Source organism: Kickxella alabastrina (genome assembly GCF_025024165.1).
Source record: "Kickxella alabastrina strain RSA 675 chromosome Unknown BX661scaffold_18, whole genome shotgun sequence".
Classification (NCBI taxonomy): domain Eukaryota; kingdom Fungi; phylum Kickxellomycota; class Kickxellomycetes; order Kickxellales; family Kickxellaceae; genus Kickxella; species Kickxella alabastrina.
Window position 1 is genome coordinate 291,492 of NW_026251489.1, and position 25,144 is coordinate 316,635.

Sequence of the window (25,144 nt, forward strand, 5' to 3'; positions counted from 1 at the left end):
TGAAGGGGCGCGCCTTTGTGGCGTGAGACAATAAAGTCGGTCATGAGCTATGTTGGAATGAGCCTCAACAATACGACAGCCCTGATTTTATAATTTTGGTGCTTTTATTAATATAATCAGGGTATTGTAATTGCAAAGCTGCAGCTTTGCAATTTTTGAATAGAGTAGCTAAGCTTTGTCAATTAATAGAACGCCTCCTCTGCCACTTGACACTTGCCGCTTGCTATGGTATTGGCATAATTTAAATACCGCTGTTGGTATTACCAAAACAAAGCACATTCCAACCGCGCTGTTGACATATATGCAACCACGTGGATCGCCCCCTTAAAGCGAGAATAGCCCAAACACTGAGGCACACAGGTTTAAATAATTAAATGCACGGAAATTTTTTATTTATTTTGATAGCAATACATTGTTAAAAATTCATACTATTGCGCATCATTGACTCTGTTTTTAGCCACACATTTTCCTTTTTATTACATTGCATACTTATGTCGGAGCTTGTCGCCTACGAGGACTCTCCACTAGGCGAGTACTTGAAAGAGATCGAGTCAGCAGAAGCTCTAGTCATTGATCAAAAGGATACATTGCCAGACAAGCAAAACTTGCCAACCGTGTATGATCGTGTGCACCGTTGGGCAAATCAACTATCTTTGCATATTTCTGAAGCATTGCGATACACATCGGCACAACACATTGGCTTGGCAACAAAAGTATTAGAGACATCAATTGCGATTATTTCAGAGTCTGGCTTGTTGGAAGACAAGTACACGCCAAAGTCCAAGCTGGTAGCAGCTCAGCGCGCCGCAGATAACAGCTATTTTACTCCAGCTACAGGTCTAGAGCGCAGGGGTGCGGCCTTTGGTGCAGCACGGAGCATGCTATCGCCGATAATTCTTGGCGGTAGCACGTTTAAATTGGCTAAGGTTGAGCCCAAATCTCTCAGTGCGCTTTGTATTGCGGTGCTAACTGGGGCAGCAGTAGCAAGCATTGCAGTTACAGCTGCATGGCGGCAGGCGCGATTAGAATCGGCTTTAGCAGTCACACACACTTGCATTGACCGAATTCAGACAATGGTTCGCGGCAGCCGCTCACTGGACATTGCGCTGCAACGCGCATTGCGGTCTGTCCGGGAGATCGAGTTTGTGTCTAGAGGATATCGCCTGCCGCACTCCGGGGGAGCTTTCTCGGCAATTGCTGCCAGGCCAGGACTGGGTGCTATGTGGGCGGCCAACCATACGCGGGAGACAATCAATACGGTTCTGACGCGGTCTATCGACGAGTTATTTGTGTTACTCGGTGACCAGCTGCCACAGCATATGGAGATGAGCGTTTCGGCGCTGCAGTGTGAGCTCGCCGAATTGTCTGATTCAGATGCTCTGTCCTTGGATATGCTCAGACATAAATTCGATTTGCATTTTGCCCTGCGCAAGCAGTGGCTTGAATTCACTCTTCACGCATTAGAGCTCTTGACGGAGCCAAGCATCAGCCACGCGCGGCTTTTTCACTCCCTTGAACGGGTATCTGCTCAAGTGCAATGCGTCCATCTATCAGCAATAAACGCGACTGGCGATATTAGAAGGGTCCAAGAGGCACAGTACACATCCAGGCGGTGGGAGTCGCTGGCTGCGACCACGCCTTCTGATGACCCGAGTGTTCCAGATAATAATGCACCTGCTCGCCTGCTTAACAGAATGGCAGATACTTTGGAAACAATACAGGCGAAACTCTACGTATGCCGAGAATCTACCAACACTGTCAACACTAATATCTCGGGCCAGACAGACAGTATTGACCAGGGCGTGGCTCCTGAGAACATCGCGCGTATCTTTGCTTCGTTAAAATCTGACATTGAAACGCTCAATATTCAGTATCAGGAGACCCTCACCAGCCTGACTTGCCCTGACCCAGCCTTTGCCAATGATTCGAACAAGGGTTGTTTTAGTGCAGGTTTTCCGAGCGATGCGGATTTGGGCTGCAAAGTTGATTTTGATGCGGTCCCTGAAGGAACGCGCGTTTTTGGATATACACCACTCGGCGCCGAAGATCTGGATGCGCCTGAAATGGTCTTTGAAGCCGATGTTGAACTTGCAAATGGAAACAACAAACCAAAGGTTGGTAATAAGGGAACATTTCCTACCTTTGTGATTTTATTTTACATGTCGAATTGGCGTGTTTACTAAAGTCTTTGTTTTGTTTTTGTTTTTGTTTTTTGTTGTAGCTGTCGGGTGTCGATCGCAGTGAACGAATCCGCGCACAAAGACAGCGCCGGGAAATAGAGGTAAGCAAAAAAAAACTGAATACGATATTTGAGCGATAACCGAATAACGGTTTATATATTACAAAATATTGATTTCTAATGGTAATGGTAAAAATGTATATTTGCTCTATGAATTTTGCGGGGGAAAATTTTTGTTGTTGAGAACTTAGCAAGAGGCGGCTGTGAAAAGAGGCGAGATAAGCAGCATGCTGCTGGAACTCAAATCCGCAATTGGAGGCCGGACCAAGCCAAAACCAGACACAGACACAGACGCAAACGCAAACATAACAGAGCTGTGACGTTCGAATCTTTCAAAATGTGGCAATTTGAAAACACTACCACCAACAGATGTTGTGCTTTAAAATATTATATATTTAAAATTTCCAAATACATATGTAGTCTACATAAATGTCCAATACAAAACAACATAACAGAAATAAAACCGAGTAGCTATTTTATACAATTACTAAGTCACCACCCTCCGGGTCGTAAATTGGTTTGAAGCGGTTATACAGTCGATGCAGCTGAACAAGGTACTCCGCGTGCACCTTATTAATCTCATCATGACTAGGGTTCGCATTCTTCTCAACAAAAATAGGAGCGGCGAAAACGCTAGTCAACGGTGTGCGACGAGGAACAATCCCGAATCTTCCATAAAACACGGGCAAAGCAAACATCATCTTAGACTGCAACCACTCTTGCAACCGACGCAACACCGGGTGCTCAACCTGAAAGAATATGTCGTTCTCCCCAAACACAAAAGTTGGAACCAACGGTGCTCCGGCCATAATGGCTTCGCGCACAAATCCCTTGCGGTTCTTTAAAATGACCCGACGACTACCTCGATTTGTGTAAAAGCTCTCCTTGGCACCACCAATGACAATGCCAACGCTTTGACCTTTACCACTCGCCAGGCATTTCCTAATACTCCTTCGCGACGACGAGATGGCGCCGATGGCAAGGAGGTATGCGCCGAATAAAGGCAGCCTGAGCGCATGGTGTAGTGCCGCTGGGTGAGCTGTAATCCCCGCCAAGGCCTCATCCAAGCCGCTTTTCTGAGAACCCATGACCACCTGACCGGAGAAACAAAGAATTCCATGCGGAGACACACCGAAAATATAGTTGAGCGAAGGATCCAGCTTTTTCTCTAGCACTATTCGCACCGGGAAGTACGCATTGACATACTTCCATACGCCCAACCGCCTCACCCACTGAATACGCCTACCAACTCCATTGTCCACTGCCGGGTCTAGGTAGCAGAACGCCACGTATGCTGCCAGTGGCAGGCGCGCCCAACTGACGTAGATAAATGCGAATATAATTGTTAGTGGCATGAGCAGTACCAATGCTGTGAATATGGATGCCACTAGGGTCTGCAAGGCCATCTGTAAGCCGCCTCCCTGCGACAGCTCGCGGATGTCTTTGCTTGGCTCGAACACCAGTGGCTCCGGATAATTGGTCTCTTTTAGGGACAGAGGAGAGTCGGAAGGTTTAGAGTCCGTAATGTCCGTAATGCCCGTAATGTCAGTAATGTCAGTAATGTCAGTAATATCGACTGCGAGAGTATGCTGCTGCTGGTACTGTGTCTCTTTGTCGCTGTGAATGTCATCACCGCTGCTGTTTGATGCTGTTGTAGTCATTGTGCATAAGCTTTTTTTGGAATTTCAAAAGTGGTACAAATTTGGAGTCACCAAAAGCATAAAAATATAAAAGAAAATTAATGAAAGAAAAAAGAGAAAAAAGGGTAAAAAGAAAAGACCCCAGATATGCGGAGGTCTTAAACTATTAAAAGACAGGGCCCTATTTGCAAAAATTGCACAAAAGAAAAAGAAAGGTCTTCGTAGAAAGGCCAGTCTAAAAATAATAATAAAAAAGTTGGAGCAAATACTATAATAATTTTATTATTGCTTGGGCAAATGAAATTAATCTTTTGATATTCGTGTGCTCAGTTTAAAAAAATTACAACTCACAAATATCAACCCAAATTTTTTATCCTATACCTTCCACGTCTATGCACTGCGCATGTGCCACATGCTGCACATTTGCAAATATCTTCAAAAATAAAAAATCTTGATTTCTAATTCCCTTGTAAAAAAAGAACAGTTTAGCTATTTGAATAAAAACAGTAAGAATAAGCCAAATTGGAAACAATGCGTTACTACCGTAGGAGATTTCTGAGTATTTTGCCGCCAGATGACTTTGGAATATCCTGAATTTCCCTGCATTCAATGTCTAATTTCGCACGTATCCGAATCCAATCGTTAATATCAGCAAGAGATGCGACATCGGGCGCAAGCACAATGAACAGCAACACGCGTGCTGTTGCGCCCTTTGGTTTGGTGCCAACGGCGGCACAGTCCTTGACTGCAGGGTGCTCTGAAGCCATGTTCTCAATATCTGTCGGCGAAACTAAGCCCTGCTCAGTGTGCACAATATCGACTATCCGGCCGCGAAGAAACACACACCCGTTTGCTGCCACCCGAGCATAATCGCCCACACGGTAGAAACCATTTACAAATGGCGGCTTTATGTTCTGGCCGATATATCCAAGCATAACTTGGGGTCCTGAAATGCACAGCTCTCCATAACCATCAGTCTCATTACCATGCTTGTCGATGACTATTGCACAAGTGTTGGGATACAGGATTCCAGTCGCACCAGGCTCTGGTTCTCCCCATGTAGAGCCAGCAATTATCGAGCATGTTTCAGTCGCGCCGTATCCAATAACCACAGATGCGCCGCCAAAAAACGCCACGAACTGGCTCAGCCTAACAGGCGGAACAGATGCTCCACCGCACACTATTGTCTCGACAGAATCAACATTAAAGTTGCGCCCAGGTTCAGAACCAATCTTGACCGTACCATCCTTGGACCTGGTCGAGCTATGTATAAGGTTGTAGAGAATGCCAGGTGTCGCACATAACCTTTTGATATTGAATTTTTCAATGGCAGCGAGATATGGTGCGAGCCCAAACTGTGGAAGCTGCACAATGCAGGATCCTGTGGCCAGCGGCTGATAGAAAAGCACACTAATGCCGTAGATATGCCAAGGAGGGAGTGCCGACAGCACCTTTTGCTGTGGCAGTTTACTGGCCGCAATGTTCTGGACTTGTGAGTTATGTGCTGTGTAGCCGCCGACTAGCATCTGAGTGGCGACAATATTGCGGTGAGTCAGCATTACGCCCTTTGAATTTCCGGTCGTTCCTGAAGTATAGACTATCAGCGCTATCTTGCGTGCTAGTCTTTCCTCAGTCATTGAGAGAATAGGCAGCACCGCGGGTAAGTCCCTGTTCTCTTCAATGAGTTCGACCAGCGACGTATATCCCGGAATGTCTCCTTGAGTGATGAAAATACGAGATTTGTTGATTGACACGCCGGCCAAATTGCAGGCAGAAAGCAGAGTGGGAAGAAGCTCGGCGGTCACAAATGCTGCGCTGGAATTCAGATAAATAAGTCGGTTTCCGAGAGACATGGCGCCCATAGTTGAATCCATTGCAGCAAATGTGCCACCAGCCATCAGCGTGCCGTAGTGTATGGCGCTCATGCAGATATCAGTAGGCGAAAACACAATTGCCACACCGTCAATGTCAAAATCAGGGTTCTGGTGCTTGCCCTGCTCGTTAATAAATCCCCTGTGTTTCAGGCCGCGCGCAATGGCCGTTGACATCCGTTTGATATTGGCAAAATTGTACGATTTGTTGCTGCCGGCATCAACAAGCAATGGACAGTCCGTGGAACCTGGATGATTGAGCCTCGATTGGGCCAATCCAAAGTAAAACGACACAACATCTTGTGCTGGTATGATGGCAGTGGGCGACGGCGAGTGGACAGGCATTTTTTAAAATAAAATAGAAAATATTAGTACAAAAATTAAACTTTATAAAAAGAAATTGGAAATAAATCGAAAGTCGATTGCACGTATAGGCTGCTTAAATAGGAAATTTTAATACTTGTTTTTCAACCTCATTCAACAACAAAAAACAAGGCAGGTGAGCAAACACGTGGCTCCAAAAAAGGTCTTAATCAGAGTATGGATTACTCAACAGTTTGCTTCAATATGCAGCGCAATGCGATGCAGCACAATTCTCTAAAGAAAACTCTCCATTAATATATTGGCTAATTAACAAATCATGAGTATCAGCAGCGCTCAGGCACAAGCATATCCATGCCCATCATCCAAGGCCGCAACACGTGCGGAACAGCAACGCTTCCATCTGGACGCTGGAAGGACTCCAACATCGCAACCACGATTCTCGGCACAGCAACAGCCGTGGCATTCAGCGTATGCACAAACACCGGCGACCCACTGCCATCCTTCGCAGACTCGGCACGCACCCGAATGCCCAGCCTCCTCGCCTGATAATCCGTGCAATTCGACGCACTAGAAATCTCGCCCCACGCGCGGCGGCCGGGCATCCATGCCTCAATGTCGAATTTCTGGTATGCGCTGGCGCCCAGCTCATACGTGGGCATCTGCAGTAGGCGGAAGGTCAGTCCGAGGTCAGCGTAGAGAGATTTTTGGAAATCAACCAGTCGCGTGAGTTCTGCCTGGCTGTTCTCGGGCAGCGCAAGTGTGACGAGCTCTACTTTGGTGAACTGGTGCAGGCGGTAGATTCCGCGGGTGTCGCGGCCGCGAGCTCCGGCTTCGGCGCGGAAGCAGTGGCTGAGCCCGGCCATAGAGATGGGCAGGGACTGGCGGTCGAGGATCTGCTGCTGGCGCATGGCCACGAGGGGGATTTCGGCTGTGGCCACGAGGCAGAGCGGATCGGCAGCTGCCTCCTTGTGGGACTCCTCAGCCACAGACATGACGCGGTATATCTGGCTGGCCTCCCCCGACCCATGCACGGCAGCAGCGGAATCGCCGTTAATCTGCGAATCAAGCAGCGCATCTTCGGCGCCTGATCGCGGCCTGAACCCGCAGGCATCAACCACGCTGCTGCGCGCAACATCCGGGGTAATATGCGGAACAAAGCCAGCAGCCACCGCGCGCGTCATAGCGTACTGCACCAGCGCCAGCTCCAACAACGCCCCTGCCCCGCGCCAGTAATGAAACCGACTGCCGGCAACCCTCGCCCCAGCCTCCATATCCACAATGCCCAGACTCAATGCCAAATCGTAGTGATCCTTGAACTCAACATCGGAAAGAGCCGAGTTGGTTTCGTCAAGAGGAACCGTGGGCGTGTTGTGGAGGTTTCCGTTGATGTGCACGGTGCGCGCGTGCGACTCGTCGCCTAGCGGAGTGTCTGGGTGCGATAGGTTGGGTATTTTTGCCGCTTCGTAGCGCAGCCGGGCTTCAATCGAACCCAGCTGCAGCTCCAGGCCCTGGATCGACGCCTTGACGATACTCGCGCGCCCGTGAAGATCGGCCATAACTGCCGCGCGCCCACTCTCATCCAACCCACTCGCGTCAACATTTCCCTGTGTCTTTTCCTGCTGCTGGTGCTGGTGCTGGTGCTGGTGCTGCTTCTGCTGGCTGTGCTTTTTGCCACCGCGTGCCAATGCTCCAAGCTCTTTTGAAATATTGTTGAGCGAGCTTCGGTACTCGTTGACCTGCGATGTCAGCTGGCGGAACTCATTGTAGAGCTCGCCCACGCGGTGAGGCTGTGCGTCGCGGACGTTCCGGCTGTGTGCGTTTTCGAGAAGCCTCTGCGCATTGTCTCGGATGTGCTTGTAGTCGAAGGACGCTTGGAGAAGCGTTCGCGTTTGCTGGTGGCTCGATCGGATAATGTTGCTGGTGCTGGACCATGAAGCTGGCCGGAGATGCCGGAGAGCGTGCAGGCCCGGGTGTGTTTTGGCGAGCATTCTTCGGTGTTGCCCTAAATGTACTTTTCTCTAAAGCGAATTTTGAATTGAATTAAAAAAGATAAGAAATTTAGGGTGGAGAAGGGTGGGGAGGATGACAGCAACATGGCAAAAAAGACTGGGAAATCGGCCGATCGCGCTTACACGTGAGAAGCATACAGACAAAAATTAAAGTTTTTGCTTTTCAACTTGCTTTAATTCAATTTTTGTTTATTTCATTTTTTATTTCTAATTTAATTTATCCCTTACTGCCACAACAAGCACTATGCAAACAGTGGCAGCATGTGGAAAGCCTTTGGACATAACCGGACAACAGTGACCTGCTGGTTCTGCAATGAACCCACCCAACTCCCGCCCACAAGCAACAGCCCAGCAACAGCCCCAGCCCACACCAAACCCCACAGACACCGCAGGACTGGCACTGCACGAAATGCGACAGCCAAAACACACTGGACGCCCACGGGCACATTGTTGACAGCCGCGCGGAAATGTACAACGAGCCGCCGCCCCGCCCCCCACGCCAACTGCCCGCCACCCAACAAAGCCTGGCAGAGCAAGTGTTCTGCTCGGCATGCCAGCGGAACCAGGAGCTTGTCTGCCAGATCCTCGCGGCGTACCTTCCGGACGAAGACGATCCGGAGTACGGGACCGCGCGGACAACGCCGAGGAGTACGCCGGGCAACTGCGCAAACGATATCCGCTGGTGTGCCGTGCGTGCCAGGTGCGCGTGGATCGCAGGCTGCAGCAGCAGGCGCAGTGGGTCTACCGCGGGAGCTCGCCAGTGCGCTCCAGCGGTCGGCCCGCGCCAAGCGCCTGGCCGCGCGCATCCTACGGCCCCAGCCGACGCTGCGCAGGAAATGGGCGGTGCTCATGTGGGTGCTCTGCGCCCTCGTTGCACTTTTCGCTTGCCCCATGGCCACCTGGGCCGTGTACTTGGGCGCGTACGCCGGCGTAGTGCCACTGCCTGTGCTGGCGGGAGCGGGGCTGCTGGCACTGGCCGTTCTTACCTTTCTATCTCGCTTGGTGAACCCCCTGTGGCTATATATTGCTTGTAATCCGGGGATGCGCGCTGCCGGGCTGCCGATGTATCGGCGCCGGGTTGCCCAGCTGGCTCTTCTGCGGCTGCTTGCTGCCTGTCTGCTGCTGCTGGCCACTGCTCCGCATGTGCTTGCGTGGCCGGTGCTGGCTGCTGCCGATCTGGCGCTATGCTGGCTGGCCGCGAGCAATCTGCGCACACACAGCGGCCGCCGCCAACCCCCCCACCACAGCAGCGGCGCTTCCTTGATGCCCAAGGGATCAAAGGCTGCTGCCCGTGACAGCTCCTTTGCTGCTGGCAAGGACTCGATGACGCCCGGGGACGCGCAGCTGGCATTGGCTTCGCTGCAGAACCTGTCGTTTGGCGTTTCTGAGACAAACAGGGACCAGGACGACAGCTTTTCGGGCTTGGATCTCGCCGCCGCCCGGTCCTCCGCCGGCAGCAGCCCATGGGCTGCGCGCACGTCTATTCGCCGGCGCGCTATCGGAAACCGCCGCCGGCTTGATACGGGCGACAGCAGCGGCGACGACAACAACGCCAATAATGCCAATGAGAGCGCCTTTGGCGCAGACATTATGGCTGGGCTGAACACATTGTCGGTTGGGTCGCAGCGCAAACTTACCAGAGCCGCTTCCGCACACCGGGATGCAGATCCCCAGAGCATGGACGTTGATCCGGTATCTTCGCTACTAAGCGGTAGCAGCTTTATGCCGAGCGGCGTGACTGGTAAGCACTCGGCCACTGCGGCTGGTTCCGCTGAGCAGCCGCCACAGCCATTCGTGCCCAAATATTTTAATCGTCAACATACTACGGGACTCGAAACCAAAATGTCTTCGTTTTCGCTCAACGACAGCGACGACGACAACAATGCGGACGACGGGAGCTACCAGGGGATTCTCGGCAATACCGCGATGGACAGTTGGCTGCTTGGGATCTTGCACCGCCAGGGCTCTTTTCTCCTCCGAAGCACCGCGGCCATTGGTCTTTTCGCTGCCACCGTGCTTCTGGGATCCCGCCTGCCTATGTGGCTCCTGTGGGTTGCGCGAGTTGGCTTGGCTGCTGCGGTCGCTGCCACTGTTCTTTTTTCATCGACGACTGCTGGGTTTGAACAAAATACCGGCCGCATTGGTGATGTGATCCGCCACCTGGACTGCCATCGCCAAGCGCAGAATAAAGGCTGGATTGGTCAGCCATTGATGCATCGCATTTGGGCTGCACCTTGCTCATGGGCCTGGTCGGCATTCCGGCTGTATTCATCACGATGCACTGCCAACATCCTGCCTTGGAAGTTGGCGTTGCCGAAGACATGGCGGCCTTTGGCTTTTCCCTGCTCCACTGCGCCGGTGGGCCTTGGCCAGGCAAATGGCCGGCGATGTTTTTCGCAGTGCCTTGTGCCGAATGGTTTTGCCTGATATTGCTTGGCTTCCTCCTGTGCTTATACAGCTGGACTGTGTGGTGGAACTTGCGTGCTTGTCTTTATTTTGTGTGAATAAAAAACATCTATTATATTTTGCTTGCTTGTTTGATCTTTTATTTCTCCACGTGTTCCATCGTGTTCTATGTGGAGATGGAAGAAGCAACAGAGAAATTTTTTTTGGAAATTTTCGGTTTCTGCTTTCAGGTTCAGGGGTTGCGTATGCGTATAATATGTGTGGCTCAAAAAAAATCAATCAACTTTATTTTTTCTTCTCTCATTTTTTTTTTTTCCACTTTACTTTAATTTCAAACCAATTTTTTTCTTCACACCACAAAAAAATGGCCGATTGGGATTCCAAACTTATTGTCAGCAAGCCTCAGGCGCGCACCGCCACCGTGCGCACCACCAGCCAGCTCAACGCCGCCGCGCGCAGTGGCAACATCATAGCGACCGAGCGCGCCTCCAGCGTAGCCAACAAATCCCACCACGTAAACACTGACCACCGGCGTATCGCTGAACTCGACCGCAGTGACGATGTTAAACCCCCACCTACGATTAAACTTGGTGTTGGAAAAGCCATCAGTGCTGCTCGTCTGAGACTGGGGCTTACACAGAAGGACTTGGCTACAAAGATTAATGAGAAGAACAGCGTTATTAATGATTATGAGAATGCTAGGGCGATTCCGAATCAGCAGATTCTGGGAAAGTTGGAGCGTATTTTGGGCGTTAAACTACGTGGGTCGGATATTGGCGCTGCTCTGCCTGCTCCTGGTGCCAAGAAGGCGGCAGCAAAGTAGCTTTTTTAATTTAATTTATATTATTTCTCTCCATACATATCATATTATTTTAAAATCGAAAAGACAAACCAATAAAATCGAAAATTTAGAAACAATATTATCCTTTTCACTCTTTGGTCTTGGTTTCTTTGTCTTTTTGGAGCGAGCTCTTGATTATGATCGGATGTCCGTCACGCAGCGCATGCTCTGAGGTAAACTTAATATTATACGTGTTATCTTTCTCCTCATTGCGCGGTGCCTGCACCACATACCCCCGAATAACCTCCTCGACGCCCGCTGCGTGCTTCAAAAGCTTTTTATCTTCTTTTCGTCCGTCTCCGACCGGTTATTCTCGAACTCTGTGCGCGTCTGCTTTACTGCCGCCATCATTACTGGAAGATCACCTACATAAGGTAAAAATAAGATGTATATTATATTTTTTGCTTAATTAATTTTTGGAATTGTTTTTCTTGTATTTTTTTCTGTTTAGATCAAGCAAATGTGCTGCGAATCGAGATAAGCACAGCGTGCTTGGGATAGATATGGCCTCATATCTTCCTTGTGTTATCAAATCGTTTTCCTTATTATATTTTTTATACTTACCTGAAAACCGCCGGCGCTCAATCTTGAGCAGTCTCCGGTAAGCGATACGAGCCTGGTTACTTGCTGACATGACTTTTTTTAACTTTGGTAATGGTGTGTATATAATAAAAATGAGTTAAAAAAATTATGAAGATAAAAATGCCAAAAGAAAAAAAAAGCAGACGGATGTAAAATGCACTGAAAAAGTTGTGGGGCAAGGGCTTTATCAAATCACGATTTCCGGATGGAAAAAAAGTATTATCTGAACGAATCGTCTGCGAATATTTTATCCTACAAATCCCGAGCAAGAATAGAAAGAAAAAAGAAAAAAAAAGAATATCCTTGTAAATTTTTCTACAGGTCCGATCACCTTATTTTTTTCATGCAATTTTCATGCATCAAATACGACAGGATGAAAAAAAAAGTCGATTTTATTGTTTCTCTTGTGGGGCTTCTTTGCTTGCCCCTCTTTGCTTTCTCTTCTGCTACTTGTTCAAATTATTTATTGGCATTTTTTTATTCTCTCCCCCTTTCTTACTCGACACATATAAACAGCTCAATGACACCATCACTCGTACTCCTTGCGATAAACATCCTCATACATTAGTTCAAATTTTCTTCTCCCTACACAAAAAAATATATTCTTGTTTTTTATCTCTTATATTCTCAAGATGCCATCACCATCCGCAGACGAACTCACCATTGCCACGACGGATATTGCAAATTCATTAGACTTAGTGAGCCAAGTAATAAAACAATGTGCCGACCGGATACGCAACAACAACCCGTATGATCTCCAATCAGCGCTACAAATCATGCTCCAAACTGCAGATACACCCGGATGCAAGATCGTGTTCACGGGCGTAGGCAAGTCATATCTGATTGGCAAAAAACTCGCCGCCACCCTAACCAGCGTAGGAACCCCCGCCATCAGCCTACACTCCACCGAGGCACTCCATGGCGACCTAGGAATTATCCACCCAGGCGACTGCGTCGTCGCACTCAGTTACTCTGGTGCCACAGAAGAGGTTCTCCGACTAGCATCGGTCTTGCACGGAGTGCGCTCAAAGGAAGAAGCCTCTGTGGGTTGCGGCAATACTGCGGGCGGCGCATATTTGAATAATTCTCACTCGGTGCGGTTGGTCGGTATGGGTAAATCTGCGGAATCTCCGCTCGGACAAATGTGCGATGCTTGGATTGAAAGCGCTGTGGAGATGGAACTTTCGCCTTTGGTTAATGCTCCGACGTCCTCGTCTAGTTTGATGCTGGCTATTGGTGACGCCATTGCTATTATGATGATGAAACGCAGGCATTTCGGTCCTGTGGATTTTGCGCGTAACCATCCTGGAGGTCATCTTGGAGTGGTCAGCCGCGAAATTGCCAGGCAGCAGGAGTTGGAGGATGAGTTGAGGAATACCGGGAATTTGGGATAAACTAACGGGGTGACATTGATGTCTCCTAATTCTCGTCCAATTAGACTATAAATTGGCCAAATGACCAGCTGCAGAGGAGAGGGGGTTGGCTCTTGATTATCTTTGGCGCTTATTTCGCCCGTCCTTCTTCACATTTAAGCATCCGGATACATGCAATACTATCATCTCGGCAATTTAAATGCGACATTAATTAAGAATAAATTGATACATGTTGGACAAAAAAGCGCTCGAGCAAATTTGAATATTCAAACCATGGACCCGTAGCTGACCATTGAAGCGGCCGATGACGATACCATTGAATCCGCAGTGACGAGCTTATTTGGTTGCGGCGACACCATTACGCGGCTCAGGCACGCCTTGACCTCGTGCCGCCAATCGACGTAGAAAAGAATAAAGCACTGCTGCGACAGCGAATACGCAATCACACCCAGCACCAAACCCAACCACAAGCCAACAACCTCGAGCTTTGGCGGCCCCATCCCGAGATAAAAGCCTAACGGAATACCCATGATCCAGAATGACGGGAAAGCCAAAGCCGCACCAAGACTCTGTCTACCCAGCGCGCGCATAATACCGCCGACCAGACCATTCATGCCGTCGTATGTCTGCACAGCGGCGAAAAGCGGCATTAATTTGGCACACAATGCAACAACATCCTCGTCCTTGCTGAAGATATAACCCCAAGTGCGGCGATGGGTGAAAAGTATAGTCGAGCACACAATGCCAACAATGTATCCTGTGGAGATGGATACGTAGGCGGCATAGCGAGCACGGCGGTGCTTGCCTTGACCCAGCGCGTTGCCAATACGCGTGGCAGTTGCCGACCCAATTGCCGCCGGTGTCTGGTATGTCAGCGACATTGCTGTGAACATGCACGCCTGGGCTGCCAGGGAAACAGGACCAAAGATGGATGAACCAAATGTGACAAGTTCGAACGCCGCCCAGCTGCAAGCCATCATTGCAGCACTGGGAATGGCTAAGCGATAGTATTCGCCAATGCCATCGATGCAGTCCAGTGAGAAAGTGCCCCAGGCGTGCCGCGCCTTGCTGAATACAATATACCCGGTAATACCCAGGAACAACAGCCAGTTGCTCATTGCCATGGCCAATGGCGCACCAATGAATCCCACACCCGTGCTCGGAGACCACACAAGCGCGTAGCTAGCATATATATGCACCGGTGCGACCAAGACCATCACCCATGTGCTCGCCTTCATAATACCCTGTGCCTGGACAAAGCGCTTCAGACACTCATAGGCCAGCAGCGGCCAGCTTCCCACCAACCAGACGCGCAAAAACTGCCCACACAGTTCTGACACCTCAGGCGTCTGGCCCAGCAGCAAAAGAAGCTGGTCCATAAACAGGAACAAAACAGCCGTCGGGATCAACTGCAAAGTGACAGCGAATAACCCACGCCGCGCATGGAATCCCACCCGCGTCTTGTCGCTAGACGCTGTAAATGCCGAGTTACAAAAAGACTCGAGTGCGCTCGCAAGGCCGATTCCAGGCATGAGCACGATAAAGTTTATCATCATTAGGCCTAATGATGCCGCCGCGAGCTCGTTGACGCCGAGCCTGCCGACGCTGAGGATGCTGATAAAGTTGAATGAGCTTTGGAGAAAATATGACATGGATAGCGGGATTGAGGAGATGAATAGCCACCAGGCTTCTTGCTTGATGAGTGACACGCGAGATACACTAAGCTCATCGTCAAAAGGAATGCCTTCGGTCTCGTTGTGAATTGGGATGTTTGTTAAGGTGGCCTCGGAGGGGTGGGAGTTCAGCAACGGCGCTGACTCTCTTGGGCATTCAACGATGATGTTGGATGACATGGCTCAAACAAGTGCTGATATTAACTACTGGACTACAAGAAACACGAGTGACTAGAAAAAAATTATGTGGTTCTGCAATATAGGAGGAAATAAGCAGAGCGAGCTGAGGTACAAGGAGGACGAAGAAAACGGGGTGATTTTTGCTATGGAGAGGACAGCGAGAACCAAGGACGCCATTTTAAATGTAAACCCAGTTTCACGCTCGGCATATTTTTTGTGCTTTTTGTGCAAACAGATAGCAACCATCGATTATTTGTCGACAAATAATACACGTATAAACAAGCCCCTAGTAAGGGGGAGGGGGGTGTGATCATGTCAAAAAAATACACTATTGTGGCGAGAAAATATGTGCGAACGGAAGAGGGTGGTTAGGGACTCGACTGGACAGATGGTAGGGTCGGTCTCTTTTTTTGGATGTTACTGCGTTTTGGACATTCAAATGCGGTGTGTAATCCCCATCTCCCTTTTTGAAGTGCCATGTGTGGTTACATTGCCGTGTTGGGGTACACGGGCATGTCTGTCCAAATTACTCAAAAAAACGATATTTTAAGCGAAATATGATCTTCAGAGGCATTAAGTGCAGTGTTTCGCTTTCTTCCAAATTCGGCAACAAATTTCAACTGATGATTGCTGCGCTGTTTAACCCCATATACCAATGTTCTCTCACCTCGGTTGACGTACAAATACCAGTTGCTCCTGGACGTATCGACAAAGTCGATCGCGCATGCATGAGTACGCGATCCTGCTTTGTCAAGCGTGCGTTTCTTTTTTTCAACAATGGTGATTTGCGTACTTTTTAGTTAGTGGGTAGATAGAGTGGAGTTTTTCTGTGCAGACTCACCAATCCAAAATACGATTTGCATTTATCAACTCCATCGGCTTTAAAAAAACTAAATTTTATGTTGCACTCTCCTCCTGCCAATTTATTATTAAACTGACGCGGGTTTTTTTGCTGCCGTTGTCGCTTGGTTTTTTATTTTGCTTGAGCTGATTGCAGCTAAAACTTTTCTCACGCCAATTTAATTATCAACATTACTCGCAAGGGAACGTGTTTGCGCTAGTACTACTACTCTACTATTTTCTGCCAAACTTTTAATTTTTTAGGTAAATTGGTGTCTATCATCTTTTTTCGGGCATTTCCGACTCAGCCACATTGCGCTTTCATGGGGTTTTTTAATACGCAGCATTTACAGTTGAAATAGGCCCAAAGAAACAAGAATGCTCAACAAAAAACCCACATTGCTTGGGCATTAGATGTGCAAAAGTCCAGCCATGCATATTGGGATTGGTTTTATTTTTACCCATTCATCTCCCTATTTCTGATTTTATTTTCCCAATTATTTCACGCAACACGAAAAGAAAATAGGTTTTGCTGCGCATTCAAGCTGCATAAAACAGTGTTTCAAGTGCACAAAATGCATTTCCTACAAAACGAAAAAAACATTTGCCGACATCAGTGGAAGACATGTTTACGTGTGTGCCTTGCTGCCTATTGTTAATACCAACCACATGTCAGCTGGCAACGCATGATAACTTCAACCTCCTTTTATTTGACATTGGCATTGTTCTTGCCTTTATTTTGCGCTTACATGATCACAGGAACATACTTTTACGGCTGTTGGTTTTGTGAGTCAAGTAATGTTGAGAGGTTGTATGACCTAATTTGAATATAAAATCTGCAATATTTGCGTTTTACTGTCAAGCTAGAAAACTCGTCTTTATCATTAAACACCTTGTTCAAATCGCGCCATTGCAAGCGTTATAAAATGGTATCAGCACAATAGTAGCAATACTCCTTTTAGGGAAATAAACATAGGAATATGACAGTTACTACATTAAAAAAAGTAAACCACGCTTTTTTCAGCAACAAATTTAAAACAGTTGTTCTTTTGCACTGGTGTAGCTTTCAGTTAATGTTGTTTTTGTGCTTGGAAGAAACATTTTATTATTCGACAGCATTGTGTGGGTTCAACTGCAAGTAAACTAAAGCAGCCGCATTTTTATCCAAATAATGAGCGCTGAAAAACCGGAGTGAATTTTTTATTAATGTCCCCCAAAAACTTGCCAAGATTTTTCAATTGTGTAAAACCGACCGCAGTTATTTATTATCAAAGCAACCCCAATTCTTTATTATACACGTGCCTGCAGCTATTTTTTATAAACACAAATCGATTTATTTTTTATAAAAATAAGTATTGGTATAAAAATTAGCAGGAAACAACAAAGCAAACAATTCACATCCTTAGATAAAAATATTTTACATAAAATGAAAGCAAAGTAGCATAGAGAAAAAGACTCCTCACAAATATATTGTTTTTTTACGCTCATACACTTTTTAATTCTTAATATTATTTAGTTGACCGCATATTTTAAATATTTCACACTAGCTTTATACAATATTATTGCGCTCATGGCAACTGCCACTTTTTATGCCCACGCGGGTTTAATGCTGGCCGCCCTGGTGACCGGAGCCTCTGCTTTCCAGCTAACATGTTCTGACTTTTCCAGGCGCAAGCTGGAAACAAACAGGCTGTTTGGCGCGGTGTGTCTGGCCAACTTTGCGCTTTCATTTAACCATTTTACCGAACATTCAGCGGAATCTGTCATTGCGTTGGCGGCTGTTTTTCTTCTGACTGCGTTTTCGCTGGTGGCTCAAACAAACTTTTCCAAAAACAACAACTTTGCGTGTGCCATTTTGCATGTCACACGCTTTTATTGGATAATAGAATATTCAAGCAATTACTCTCTGGCTGCTACCACCTTGGGTGTAGGATTGCACATGTTTTCTGCATGGTGCGGGATTGGAAAGTCGTCTCAGAAATCAATTATAAGCACGGTGAGCGATTTATTCATGTTCAGATGTTTCAACCTGATAAGGCTAGCGTGCCAGGACAAGCTAAGTATGGAAGCTGTTTATAATCTGGAGCAAGAAGCCGAAAAAATACTCCACTGGACCCTACAAAACATTAAGTACAAGGTATTTGACGAATTGCTTTACAAATGTCTTATTACAAATGGTAACACTAACAACTTGTATGCTATTTTCTTTATGTTTTTTGTTTTAAATTGAATTTTACATTATTCGATATTTGATTGCTGTCGAGTGGAAAACACTGATAACTGCTGCTATTGGTAAAGCTTTTCCGAGAATGGTAAGGCCCAAGCGTCGTTTGGCGCTTATTTCAATTATTGCGATGATTGGAAGCAACAAATTTATTAATTATCCTACATTAGCCCTAATATTCATAAATTGGGCATGCCTGGGAACCACACACAATTTATATAAATATTTAACTACTTATACAGATAGTAAAATCTATTTGATAAATGAATTGCTAATATCTAAAATTGTAAAAAAAGTTATTAATACTCGCAATAATAATATAAGCACTACCAGTACACTACGTGGCAACGTAATCAATATAGTATCCATATTCTTAAGCTTTGTGTACTGCATTGGCATAATACTCGGTTAGTCATTCAATATTTGGATAATGTCTAGTGAAAAATATGGCTGGAGTGTCATATGGAAATTGAACAAGAAAACAAAACTCAAAAATTAGAAAAGGTACCCAAATTTTACGAGGATCCAACTGGCACCATCGTAAATCTACGAGCAATCAAGTGTTTCGCCTGGGAAAATCTGTATAAAGAAAATTTTAAATGTAATACGCAGACAAAAAATGCTATACCTATTCGCTGGCAGGTTGCAAAGTTTTTTGTCAATATCCTCAGCTGCGCTACATCGCACATAGCGTCTGCAATTATTTTGGTAGCATTTATTGGACAAAAACAACAGCAAAGTTACATATGCTGATATTGCTCTACTGTTTGGGTGTATTGGTTCGCTTCTAAACTTTATGTATATAATAACAGATGGAGTTATGTCTTTTTCTGAATTAAAAACAAGAATAATATTTATTGAAAATTTGATCAAGCCAGATGATAATCGCTACGCTGAGCGTCAGTCCAAAGGTCTAGACAGCAAAGCTGCAGTGGAGCTAACGAATTGCATGTTCAGCTGGGGCAAAAACAAAATTTCACTTAAGTCAATGTCAATGCGTATAGAGGCCGGCGAGTTTATCACTGTTGTTGGAAGAATCAGAAGTGGCAAGTCGTCCCTTCTTTCTGGCCTTTGTGGTGAGATGCCAATTACCAGCGGCCAAAGCTTTGTGCGCGGCAGTATTGCGTATATGCGCCAAGAGGCTTTTGTGATTAATGCCACATTCTGCGAAAACGTGCTCATGGGTGCCGAGTACGATGATAAACTATTCCACCGAGTGATTGAAGCCAGTGCTTTGACAGAAGACGCCAAGCATCTTCCTGCTGGTGATATGACCGAGATTGGCCGCAATGGCATCAATCTGTCAGGCGGACAAAAGGCTCGGCTGGGTTTAGCAAGGTAAGTTGAAAAATGTAAAAAGTTAAAAAAAAGTTAAAACCAAAGCGAATTGTGTACTAAGCTTCTTGTTAATTTATTTTTATTTTATTTTGCATTTGTAGGGCGTTGTATCTGCAAGCAGACGTGTACATCTTTGATGACTTGCTTTCGGCTGTCGATGCGCAAGTCGAGCGGCATGTTGTCGAGCATGTATTGATTAGTGGGGGCATAATAAGCGACAAAACACGAATTCTGGTCACTCATGCGGAGCACCTGGTCCCATTCAGCAACAAGGTCATTACGCTTGCTGATGAATGTGCTGAAGTAGTTGAGCAGACACCCGCACAGGTTGAAGCAACCATTGTGAAAGATACTGATGAATTGGATACTCTAGAGATATTCGACATTTCAGATATTGGCAGCACTAGTGATATATATATAATTTGACCAATGATAATGGCACGTTCACAATCCGCCCTGAAGATGGCAACTCACCCTTAAAACCGGTACATGTATGGTGGTATCTAAAAACAGTGGCTATTTGACTATGGCATCGATAATTTTATTAAAAATGGTTAATACCTATGCCTGTACTATAGTAACAGCTGGAAGATGGATTTAATAACAGATGAAAACCCAGCAACCATGGTATTATCATTAAAATGTATTTGGTTATTAATGCAATTGTTGAGGTAGTTAGATGGCATCTTGGAATCTTGAAGATTAGATGAGAAATAAATATTGGATCGATAAATTGGCGCAAAGATTAAGGAGTATGCTCATAGACAGAATTTTGTCGATGCCCCTGCAAATTGCAGAGAGACTCTCCGCATCGGCAATTTCGAATGTGTACATTTCAAATATGTTTATGCCATTGTTGTCTGCCAAAGTATTCCGCCACGTTTTTATAGCCATTTCAGTTATTGTACAAATGGCAAATGTGGCGCCAATACTGATTTTACTTGTTTGTAATAATTGTTTGTACTTTTGTGTTAAATAGCGCCATAAACGTGTTTGATGACAAATGTAGGCCACTGATGAAAAAATATGATATTCGGTCTATCCTGGAGATTTCAAACTTTATATTAGACAGAAACCATATATACGCATTCATAACATATCAGACAGGTATCTTGCCCATTATAATATTTCTAGTATATATTATATACTGATAGTACATAATCGACGTGTGGGATATTATGCTAAAGGTTTGACACTGGACTTTTGTAATGAATTGACTGTTTCAGCGTTCCTTCTTTTGAATATTTGGCTGCACATAAATTCAAAATCCACCTTAACGACGGCCCACATTGATGTAGCTACTTCATTGTTGAAAGAAGTCAAAACCTGTTTGGACAAAATTACTTGGATTAAACACTAAAGAGCATATTTTTAATGACTGCTTGCCTACCTACACATACATTGAGGAGCTTGAGCGCGAAGCACCGGCTATTGTTGAGAATTCAACCCCAGAATCCAGTTGGCCTCAGAATGGCGTGATTGAATTCCGTAATTACAATATGCGATATCGCTCAGAGTTTGATTTGGTCATCAAGGATCTTTCTTTCGCAGTTGGTAAAAACAAGAAAATCAGCATTGTCGGCCGCACAGGTGCTGGAAAGAGCTCGATTACATACGCGCTGATGCGCCTGGTTGATCCAGTCGACAGCCAGATTATCATCGATGGTATTGACATTTCAAACATTGGACTGCAGGACCTCCGATCACGCATTTCCATCATTTCACAAGATCCAGTGCTGTTTGAAGAAACCATCCGCGACAATCTCGACCCAGCCAATGAGTATACCGATGGCGAAGTCTGGGCAGCTATTCGTGCGAACCAAATTGATGATCTTCGACATAAATGCCTGTTGGAGTATCGAGAAGAGAATGATTAATATGATGACAGTATTGGCCCATGGAGCGAGGGTGTTGGGCCGGACAAATGGGTTGAAAATGGTGGTAACAATTTTAGCGTCGGCCAGCGGCAACTCATCAGTCTTTGCAGAGCTCTGCTTTGGCAGCGCAAGATTGTCATCCTGGACGAAGCGACGGCCAACACGGATACCAAAACTGACCAGATCTTGCAAGAGGTGATCCGCAAGTAATTTAAGGACTGCACCGTGTTGACTATTGCACACCGGCTGGGCACTGTCATGGACAGCGATCGCATTCTGGTGATGGACCACGGCCAGATGGCAGAGTTTGACATGCCCGATAACCTGTTTGCTAACAAAAACAGACATTTCTCACAGATGGTCGAAAGCATGAAGGTCAACCAGGGCGTGTATTTTTATATGCTTGTAATTATAAATGTAAATGAATTTAACCCAAGTCATATTTGACCAAAGCTCCTCTGTAATAATTTCATATTATTTTCTCAATTACTCTAAATAAAAATTAAAAAAACGGAATTAGAAAATGACCTGCTTACTTGCACTCCTTAGGAAGCTTAAAGTCCTCGGTACGCGAGCCTCCGCCCCACGGCGAGTCAAAGAGCAGCTCGGCATCAACGCCGAGACCACGCTTGGAAAAACCCTTCCAAATGTGGCACTGGTTTTCGCCTCCAGTCAACTGGCGATCAGCCAGCAAAATTGCATCGCGGGCATCGATAAAGTTCGGCATGCACGGCTGAAGCTTCATGCCGTCGACCAGCAGCTGTAGAGCCAGGACATTGCCCTTGGTGAGATCATGGCTGAAAAGGTCGTCAGAGAACCCATGTGCATCAATAAGATTCCACAGCACCTCGTAGTAGATCTCGGCCCACACCTCGCCCTTGGCATGCACCTCCCAGTATGCGGGACCATTCAGGATGCCGTAGGTCGACGGGTTGGTCTTCAGATCGGTCGAGTAAGGGAATTTGCGGATTCCGCGCGCTGCTGAGTACTCGCCCATCGGAATGTCGTCGCTGCGGGAGCTATTGGCGGTCAGCCGGATGATGGTCGCAAAGATGTCACCCCAGCCCTCGCCCATGCCCCCCGACTCGCCGTACGACAGGCAGTTCGAGTTGGCCGGGCCACCAGTCAGGCGGATGCTGATTCCGTGCGTATACTCGTGCACAACAATGCCCTGCTCCAGATCTCCATCGCGGTAGGGCTGCGTCAAATCCCAGACGTACATGCGCATCTTGGGGTGTCTGCCATCGGGTGGGGTCGCAAAGTTGGCGTTATTGAAACCGCTGCCATCCTGAGCGTTGGCGATAACCGCATCGTTGCCACGGCCCTTGCCACTAAAGTTCTCGTCCTGGAAATTGCCAGAGGCCTCGTCAAACCCGTAGAGGTAGAACAGGTCGTGCATAAAGTTGTTCGTGTAGAACAGCTGCGTCACAGCAGCCTCAATGTACGACGAAGGCTGCTTCTTCAGGTCGAGGTCATAGTCAAACACACGGTCCTCTGAAGTCGGCCTAAAGTTGTTTTGCCAGCTGCGGCCGCCGTCGGGATTGGACTGTGCGAACACGTTGTTTCCCGACGTCTGGTTGTGGCTCGACCATCCCTTCGGACTGGCCTTGGGGTGAGCGGGGTTCTCTAAAAGCACGCGCTCGCCCAGTGATGGGTCGGGCACTTGCCAGGGGTAGACGCGGTATGCCTCGGGCTCGGCCGTGAACTGGTTGTTCCAGTCAACCAAAGCGTCGACCTTGCCGGTGCGCGCGTTTATCTGCGCATTCCACCAGTGGTCCTCCTGCTCAACTGTCATGTCCCATGTCTCGATGAGTGAACCGTCGTCAAGCCTGAGTAGCGCAGCCTGCGCAGAGACCTTGCCGTCAACTGAGAAGCTGGTGGGAAGACCGCTCAGTGCGATTTCAGGCTCGCCTTCGAGGTTCATCGACGGTTCAATTTCCACGGCTGAAAGCTGGTGGGGCAGGAGGTCGTCCTTGATGTAGTGGGACAGGCGCTCAAGCGCCTCCTTGACTGAGATGTACGATGTCTTGACACCGCGGGGCCCAAACGTGCGCTGGCGGCCCTCGCCTCCATGCGGCCTCACTCGGTCCTCCAGGTCGATAATGTCTTCGTCGCCATGGTGAGCGTTCTGGATGCGCAGGCGGTTGGCAACGCCGTCGACCAACTCTGCGACTCTGTCGAAGCCATCCGTGACATCATTCACAAGGATGTCAAATGCGGTGCTGACAACGTGATGTGCAGTCTCCCACGAGCCCTTAACAGCAGCCTCGGCAACATCGGTCCACTTGTGTCCGCTGTCTACCGAGGGCTTGGTGACTGAGTACGAAGAGGAAAATGAGTTTCCGGATGAGATGACGCGACCGTGCTTGTCAATGTTGACGTTGGCATTGCCGTTCACAACCTCGAGTCCGTTAACCATCTGTCTAAAGTAGACGTGGGTAACGCCGGTGTGCTCGCTGCGATAGGCCGACTTGAGTTTCATATTATGTTCCGGAATATCATGTTGCTTTGATAAATAGGCTGATGCGACCGCCACAGCGCCATCCAGCTTGTAGTCATTGGCGCCAGAATAGCTGTGCAGATTGCTGGCGCGAAGGTGGCGCTTGCCGAAGCTCAGGGGTGCAACTTCAAGGGGCACAGAATAGACTGTGTGGTGCACGCTGGAACGCGCGGTCGGGCCAAATGGCTTAACATCATTGCGGGAATTGTATTGGTGGCCGTGGAAGTTGCCCGCGGAGACGTTAGCTGCTGTGGCTGCCAGGACCATGCCCAGAAGCAGAACTGACTTTACCATTTGCAAGAAAAGGGTTGGATGATTGGTAGGGAAAATGGTGACAGCTAATAATACAAATAAAAATATAGTGACAATTACAGAAATAAAGGGGTGGAACTGAGAGGGCGGGCAAGAATGAAGGCGACGATGCTAATGGGGAAAGTGAGTTTGTCTAAAGTGAGAGAATAAAAATAAAAATAAAAATGAAAATAAAATAATGACTGAACTGGGGCTGGGTGTGTTTAATGGCTGATTGATGAGAGTATTGAAATTGAAGAGGAAAAAGGAGAGGAGAGGAGAGGAGCAATACGTTTTGAATTATATACTACTGGCAGCATGGCGACACGCCACGCCCTCTTTGATTCAGCAGGCGTTGTTGCTAATTCCATGACACACTCGCGTCAGCGTTTGTAGCAGCCAGAAACCCTTCTCTTGCTTGGCGAATTAAAAAGTGTACTGTCTGGATATTCCTCACGTGGGCCACAAAGCAAATTGAAAAAACAATTAAAAAAGAGCGGAAAATTGTGCCATTCGCAATGGCAAGCTGGTTTGCCAGCCTGACTCACATCACCAGGAAATCACCCCATTGGTCAGTCCCAAAAATACTCCCTATTTTACTACAGAGGCAAATTAACAGGACTGTCATGTGGGAAGCGATCCAATTTCGCCTGGCCCATGACCTAATTTTTCTCCGTACTTGTGGTGTAGTGCAAAAATTAAGGCACAGGTCTTGCCGGCTCAACTGGCAGCGAGCCGGGTCCATCCGCTCTGCATCGATACCTCTGGACAATCGTCACATGCCTATCGGTGATCTGATTGCCCTGATTTTACTTTCCGAATCTTGAGAGTTGGTGCTTTGGTCACGAGTTCTAGCAAGGCCGCGTTGGTGTCTGCCTGACATTGGCCAATGCGGCGGCATTATTATGTGCATTGGTGAGTGCAAAATGCGCGCCT

At 47.3% G+C, this 25,144-nt stretch overlaps 13 protein-coding genes across 13 annotated transcripts; 7 read left to right on the forward strand and 6 right to left on the reverse strand.

Moving 5' to 3' along the window:
- The first annotated feature begins 386 nt into the window (after positions 1-386).
- On the forward strand, positions 387-2,625 carry BX661DRAFT_185505 (uncharacterized protein). Its single transcript, XM_051536791.1, has 3 exons — positions 387-2,114; positions 2,222-2,281; positions 2,431-2,625. The coding sequence occupies exons 1-3, from the start codon at positions 492-494 to the stop codon at positions 2,557-2,559; spliced, it is 1,812 nt and encodes a 603-aa protein (XP_051390208.1). The 5' UTR covers positions 387-491; the 3' UTR covers positions 2,560-2,625.
- Positions 2,618-4,145, reverse strand: BX661DRAFT_185508 (diacylglycerol acyltransferase-domain-containing protein). Its single transcript, XM_051536792.1, has one exon. It carries the CDS (start codon positions 3,898-3,900, stop codon positions 2,716-2,718), a length of 1,185 nt encoding a protein of 394 aa, XP_051390209.1. The 5' UTR covers positions 3,901-4,145; the 3' UTR covers positions 2,618-2,715.
- An 82-nt stretch (positions 4,146-4,227) lies between these two features.
- Positions 4,228-6,147, reverse strand: BX661DRAFT_185509 (uncharacterized protein). Its single transcript, XM_051536793.1, has one exon. The coding sequence runs from the start codon at positions 6,093-6,095 to the stop codon at positions 4,419-4,421; it is 1,677 nt and encodes a 558-aa protein (XP_051390210.1). The 5' UTR covers positions 6,096-6,147; the 3' UTR covers positions 4,228-4,418.
- A 105-nt stretch (positions 6,148-6,252) lies between these two features.
- On the reverse strand, positions 6,253-8,156 carry BX661DRAFT_185510 (uncharacterized protein). The gene has a single exon (XM_051536794.1). It carries the CDS (start codon positions 8,060-8,062, stop codon positions 6,398-6,400), a length of 1,665 nt encoding a protein of 554 aa, XP_051390211.1. The 5' UTR covers positions 8,063-8,156; the 3' UTR covers positions 6,253-6,397.
- A 98-nt stretch (positions 8,157-8,254) lies between these two features.
- Positions 8,255-10,583, forward strand: BX661DRAFT_185511 (uncharacterized protein; the record flags this gene model as incomplete). Its single annotated transcript, XM_051536795.1, is given in 5 exon segments — positions 8,255-8,377; positions 8,431-8,675; positions 8,693-8,818; positions 8,845-10,332; positions 10,388-10,583. Coding segments are annotated over 5 exon segments (2,088 nt in total), but the record flags the coding sequence as incomplete, so codon positions are not given.
- A 210-nt stretch (positions 10,584-10,793) lies between these two features.
- BX661DRAFT_185512 (MBF1-domain-containing protein) lies at positions 10,794-11,402 on the forward strand. Its single transcript, XM_051536796.1, has one exon. It carries the CDS (start codon positions 10,854-10,856, stop codon positions 11,310-11,312), a length of 459 nt encoding a protein of 152 aa, XP_051390213.1. The 5' UTR covers positions 10,794-10,853; the 3' UTR covers positions 11,313-11,402.
- A 12-nt stretch (positions 11,403-11,414) lies between these two features.
- On the reverse strand, positions 11,415-12,238 carry BX661DRAFT_185513 (uncharacterized protein). Its single transcript, XM_051536797.1, has 3 exons — positions 11,895-12,238; positions 11,670-11,695; positions 11,415-11,604 (listed from the first exon to the last, which is right to left on the reverse strand). Exons 1-3 carry the CDS (start codon positions 11,962-11,964, stop codon positions 11,419-11,421), a joined length of 282 nt encoding a protein of 93 aa, XP_051390214.1. The 5' UTR covers positions 11,965-12,238; the 3' UTR covers positions 11,415-11,418.
- Positions 12,239-12,345: 107 nt separating this feature from the next.
- On the forward strand, positions 12,346-13,515 carry BX661DRAFT_206647 (uncharacterized protein). Its single transcript, XM_051538635.1, has one exon. The coding sequence runs from the start codon at positions 12,545-12,547 to the stop codon at positions 13,304-13,306; it is 762 nt and encodes a 253-aa protein (XP_051390215.1). The 5' UTR covers positions 12,346-12,544; the 3' UTR covers positions 13,307-13,515.
- Positions 13,516-13,551: 36 nt separating this feature from the next.
- On the reverse strand, positions 13,552-15,138 carry BX661DRAFT_144772 (mate-domain-containing protein; the record flags this gene model as incomplete). Its single annotated transcript, XM_051533066.1, has 1 exon — positions 13,552-15,138. One exon carries the CDS (start codon positions 15,136-15,138, stop codon positions 13,552-13,554), a length of 1,587 nt encoding a protein of 528 aa, XP_051390216.1.
- Positions 15,139-17,459: 2,321 nt separating this feature from the next.
- BX661DRAFT_185518 (uncharacterized protein) lies at positions 17,460-18,453 on the forward strand. Its single transcript, XM_051536798.1, has one exon. It carries the CDS (start codon positions 17,549-17,551, stop codon positions 18,206-18,208), a length of 660 nt encoding a protein of 219 aa, XP_051390217.1. The 5' UTR covers positions 17,460-17,548; the 3' UTR covers positions 18,209-18,453.
- A 794-nt stretch (positions 18,454-19,247) lies between these two features.
- On the forward strand, positions 19,248-20,233 carry BX661DRAFT_44475 (P-loop containing nucleoside triphosphate hydrolase protein). Its single transcript, XM_051539177.1, has 2 exons — positions 19,248-19,540; positions 19,642-20,233. Exons 1-2 carry the CDS (start codon positions 19,284-19,286, stop codon positions 19,964-19,966), a joined length of 582 nt encoding a protein of 193 aa, XP_051390218.1. The 5' UTR covers positions 19,248-19,283; the 3' UTR covers positions 19,967-20,233.
- Positions 20,234-20,937: 704 nt separating this feature from the next.
- Positions 20,938-21,864, forward strand: BX661DRAFT_144781 (P-loop containing nucleoside triphosphate hydrolase protein; the record flags this gene model as incomplete). The annotated part of the gene is made up of 3 exons (XM_051533067.1): positions 20,938-21,389; positions 21,444-21,612; positions 21,634-21,864. Coding segments are annotated over 3 exons (852 nt in total), but the record flags the coding sequence as incomplete, so codon positions are not given.
- Positions 21,865-21,949: 85 nt separating this feature from the next.
- BX661DRAFT_144843 (Fungalysin metallopeptidase-domain-containing protein) lies at positions 21,950-23,899 on the reverse strand (the record flags this gene model as incomplete). Its single annotated transcript, XM_051533073.1, has 2 exons — positions 21,950-23,470; positions 23,720-23,899. The coding sequence occupies 2 exons, from the start codon at positions 23,897-23,899 to the stop codon at positions 21,950-21,952; spliced, it is 1,701 nt and encodes a 566-aa protein (XP_051390220.1).
- Positions 23,900-25,144: the final 1,245 nt, after the last annotated feature.

What these genes read in the sequence shown, in the direction of transcription:
- BX661DRAFT_185505 (XM_051536791.1), top strand. Translation starts at nt 492, where the DNA reads ATGTCGGAGCTTGTCGCCTACGAGGACTCTCCACTAGGCGAGTACTTG. An exon ending in ATGGAAACAACAAACCAAAG is followed by an intron (nt 2,115 to 2,221) that starts GTTGGTAATAAG and finishes TTTTTGTTGTAG; the next exon opens with CTGTCGGGTGTCGATCGCAG. An exon ending in GACAGCGCCGGGAAATAGAG is followed by an intron (nt 2,282 to 2,430) that starts GTAAGCAAAAAA and finishes TTGAGAACTTAG; the next exon opens with CAAGAGGCGGCTGTGAAAAG.
- BX661DRAFT_185508 (XM_051536792.1), bottom strand. Translation starts at nt 3,900, where the DNA reads ATGACTACAACAGCATCAAACAGCAGCGGTGATGACATTCACAGCGAC.
- BX661DRAFT_185509 (XM_051536793.1), bottom strand. Translation starts at nt 6,095, where the DNA reads ATGCCTGTCCACTCGCCGTCGCCCACTGCCATCATACCAGCACAAGAT.
- BX661DRAFT_185510 (XM_051536794.1), bottom strand. Translation starts at nt 8,062, where the DNA reads ATGCTCGCCAAAACACACCCGGGCCTGCACGCTCTCCGGCATCTCCGG.
- BX661DRAFT_185512 (XM_051536796.1), top strand. Translation starts at nt 10,854, where the DNA reads ATGGCCGATTGGGATTCCAAACTTATTGTCAGCAAGCCTCAGGCGCGC.
- BX661DRAFT_185513 (XM_051536797.1), bottom strand. Translation starts at nt 11,964, where the DNA reads ATGTCAGCAAGTAACCAGGCTCGTATCGCTTACCGGAGACTGCTCAAG. An exon ending in TGAGCGCCGGCGGTTTTCAG is followed by an intron (nt 11,696 to 11,894) that starts GTAAGTATAAAA and finishes TACCTTATGTAG; the next exon opens with GTGATCTTCCAGTAATGATG. An exon ending in TTCCAGTAATGATGGCGGCA is followed by an intron (nt 11,605 to 11,669) that starts GTAAAGCAGACG and finishes GAAGATAAAAAG; the next exon opens with CTTTTGAAGCACGCAGCGGG.
- BX661DRAFT_206647 (XM_051538635.1), top strand. Translation starts at nt 12,545, where the DNA reads ATGCCATCACCATCCGCAGACGAACTCACCATTGCCACGACGGATATT.
- BX661DRAFT_185518 (XM_051536798.1), top strand. Translation starts at nt 17,549, where the DNA reads ATGGCAACTGCCACTTTTTATGCCCACGCGGGTTTAATGCTGGCCGCC.
- BX661DRAFT_44475 (XM_051539177.1), top strand. Translation starts at nt 19,284, where the DNA reads ATGCCAATTACCAGCGGCCAAAGCTTTGTGCGCGGCAGTATTGCGTAT. An exon ending in GCTCGGCTGGGTTTAGCAAG is followed by an intron (nt 19,541 to 19,641) that starts GTAAGTTGAAAA and finishes TTGCATTTGTAG; the next exon opens with GGCGTTGTATCTGCAAGCAG.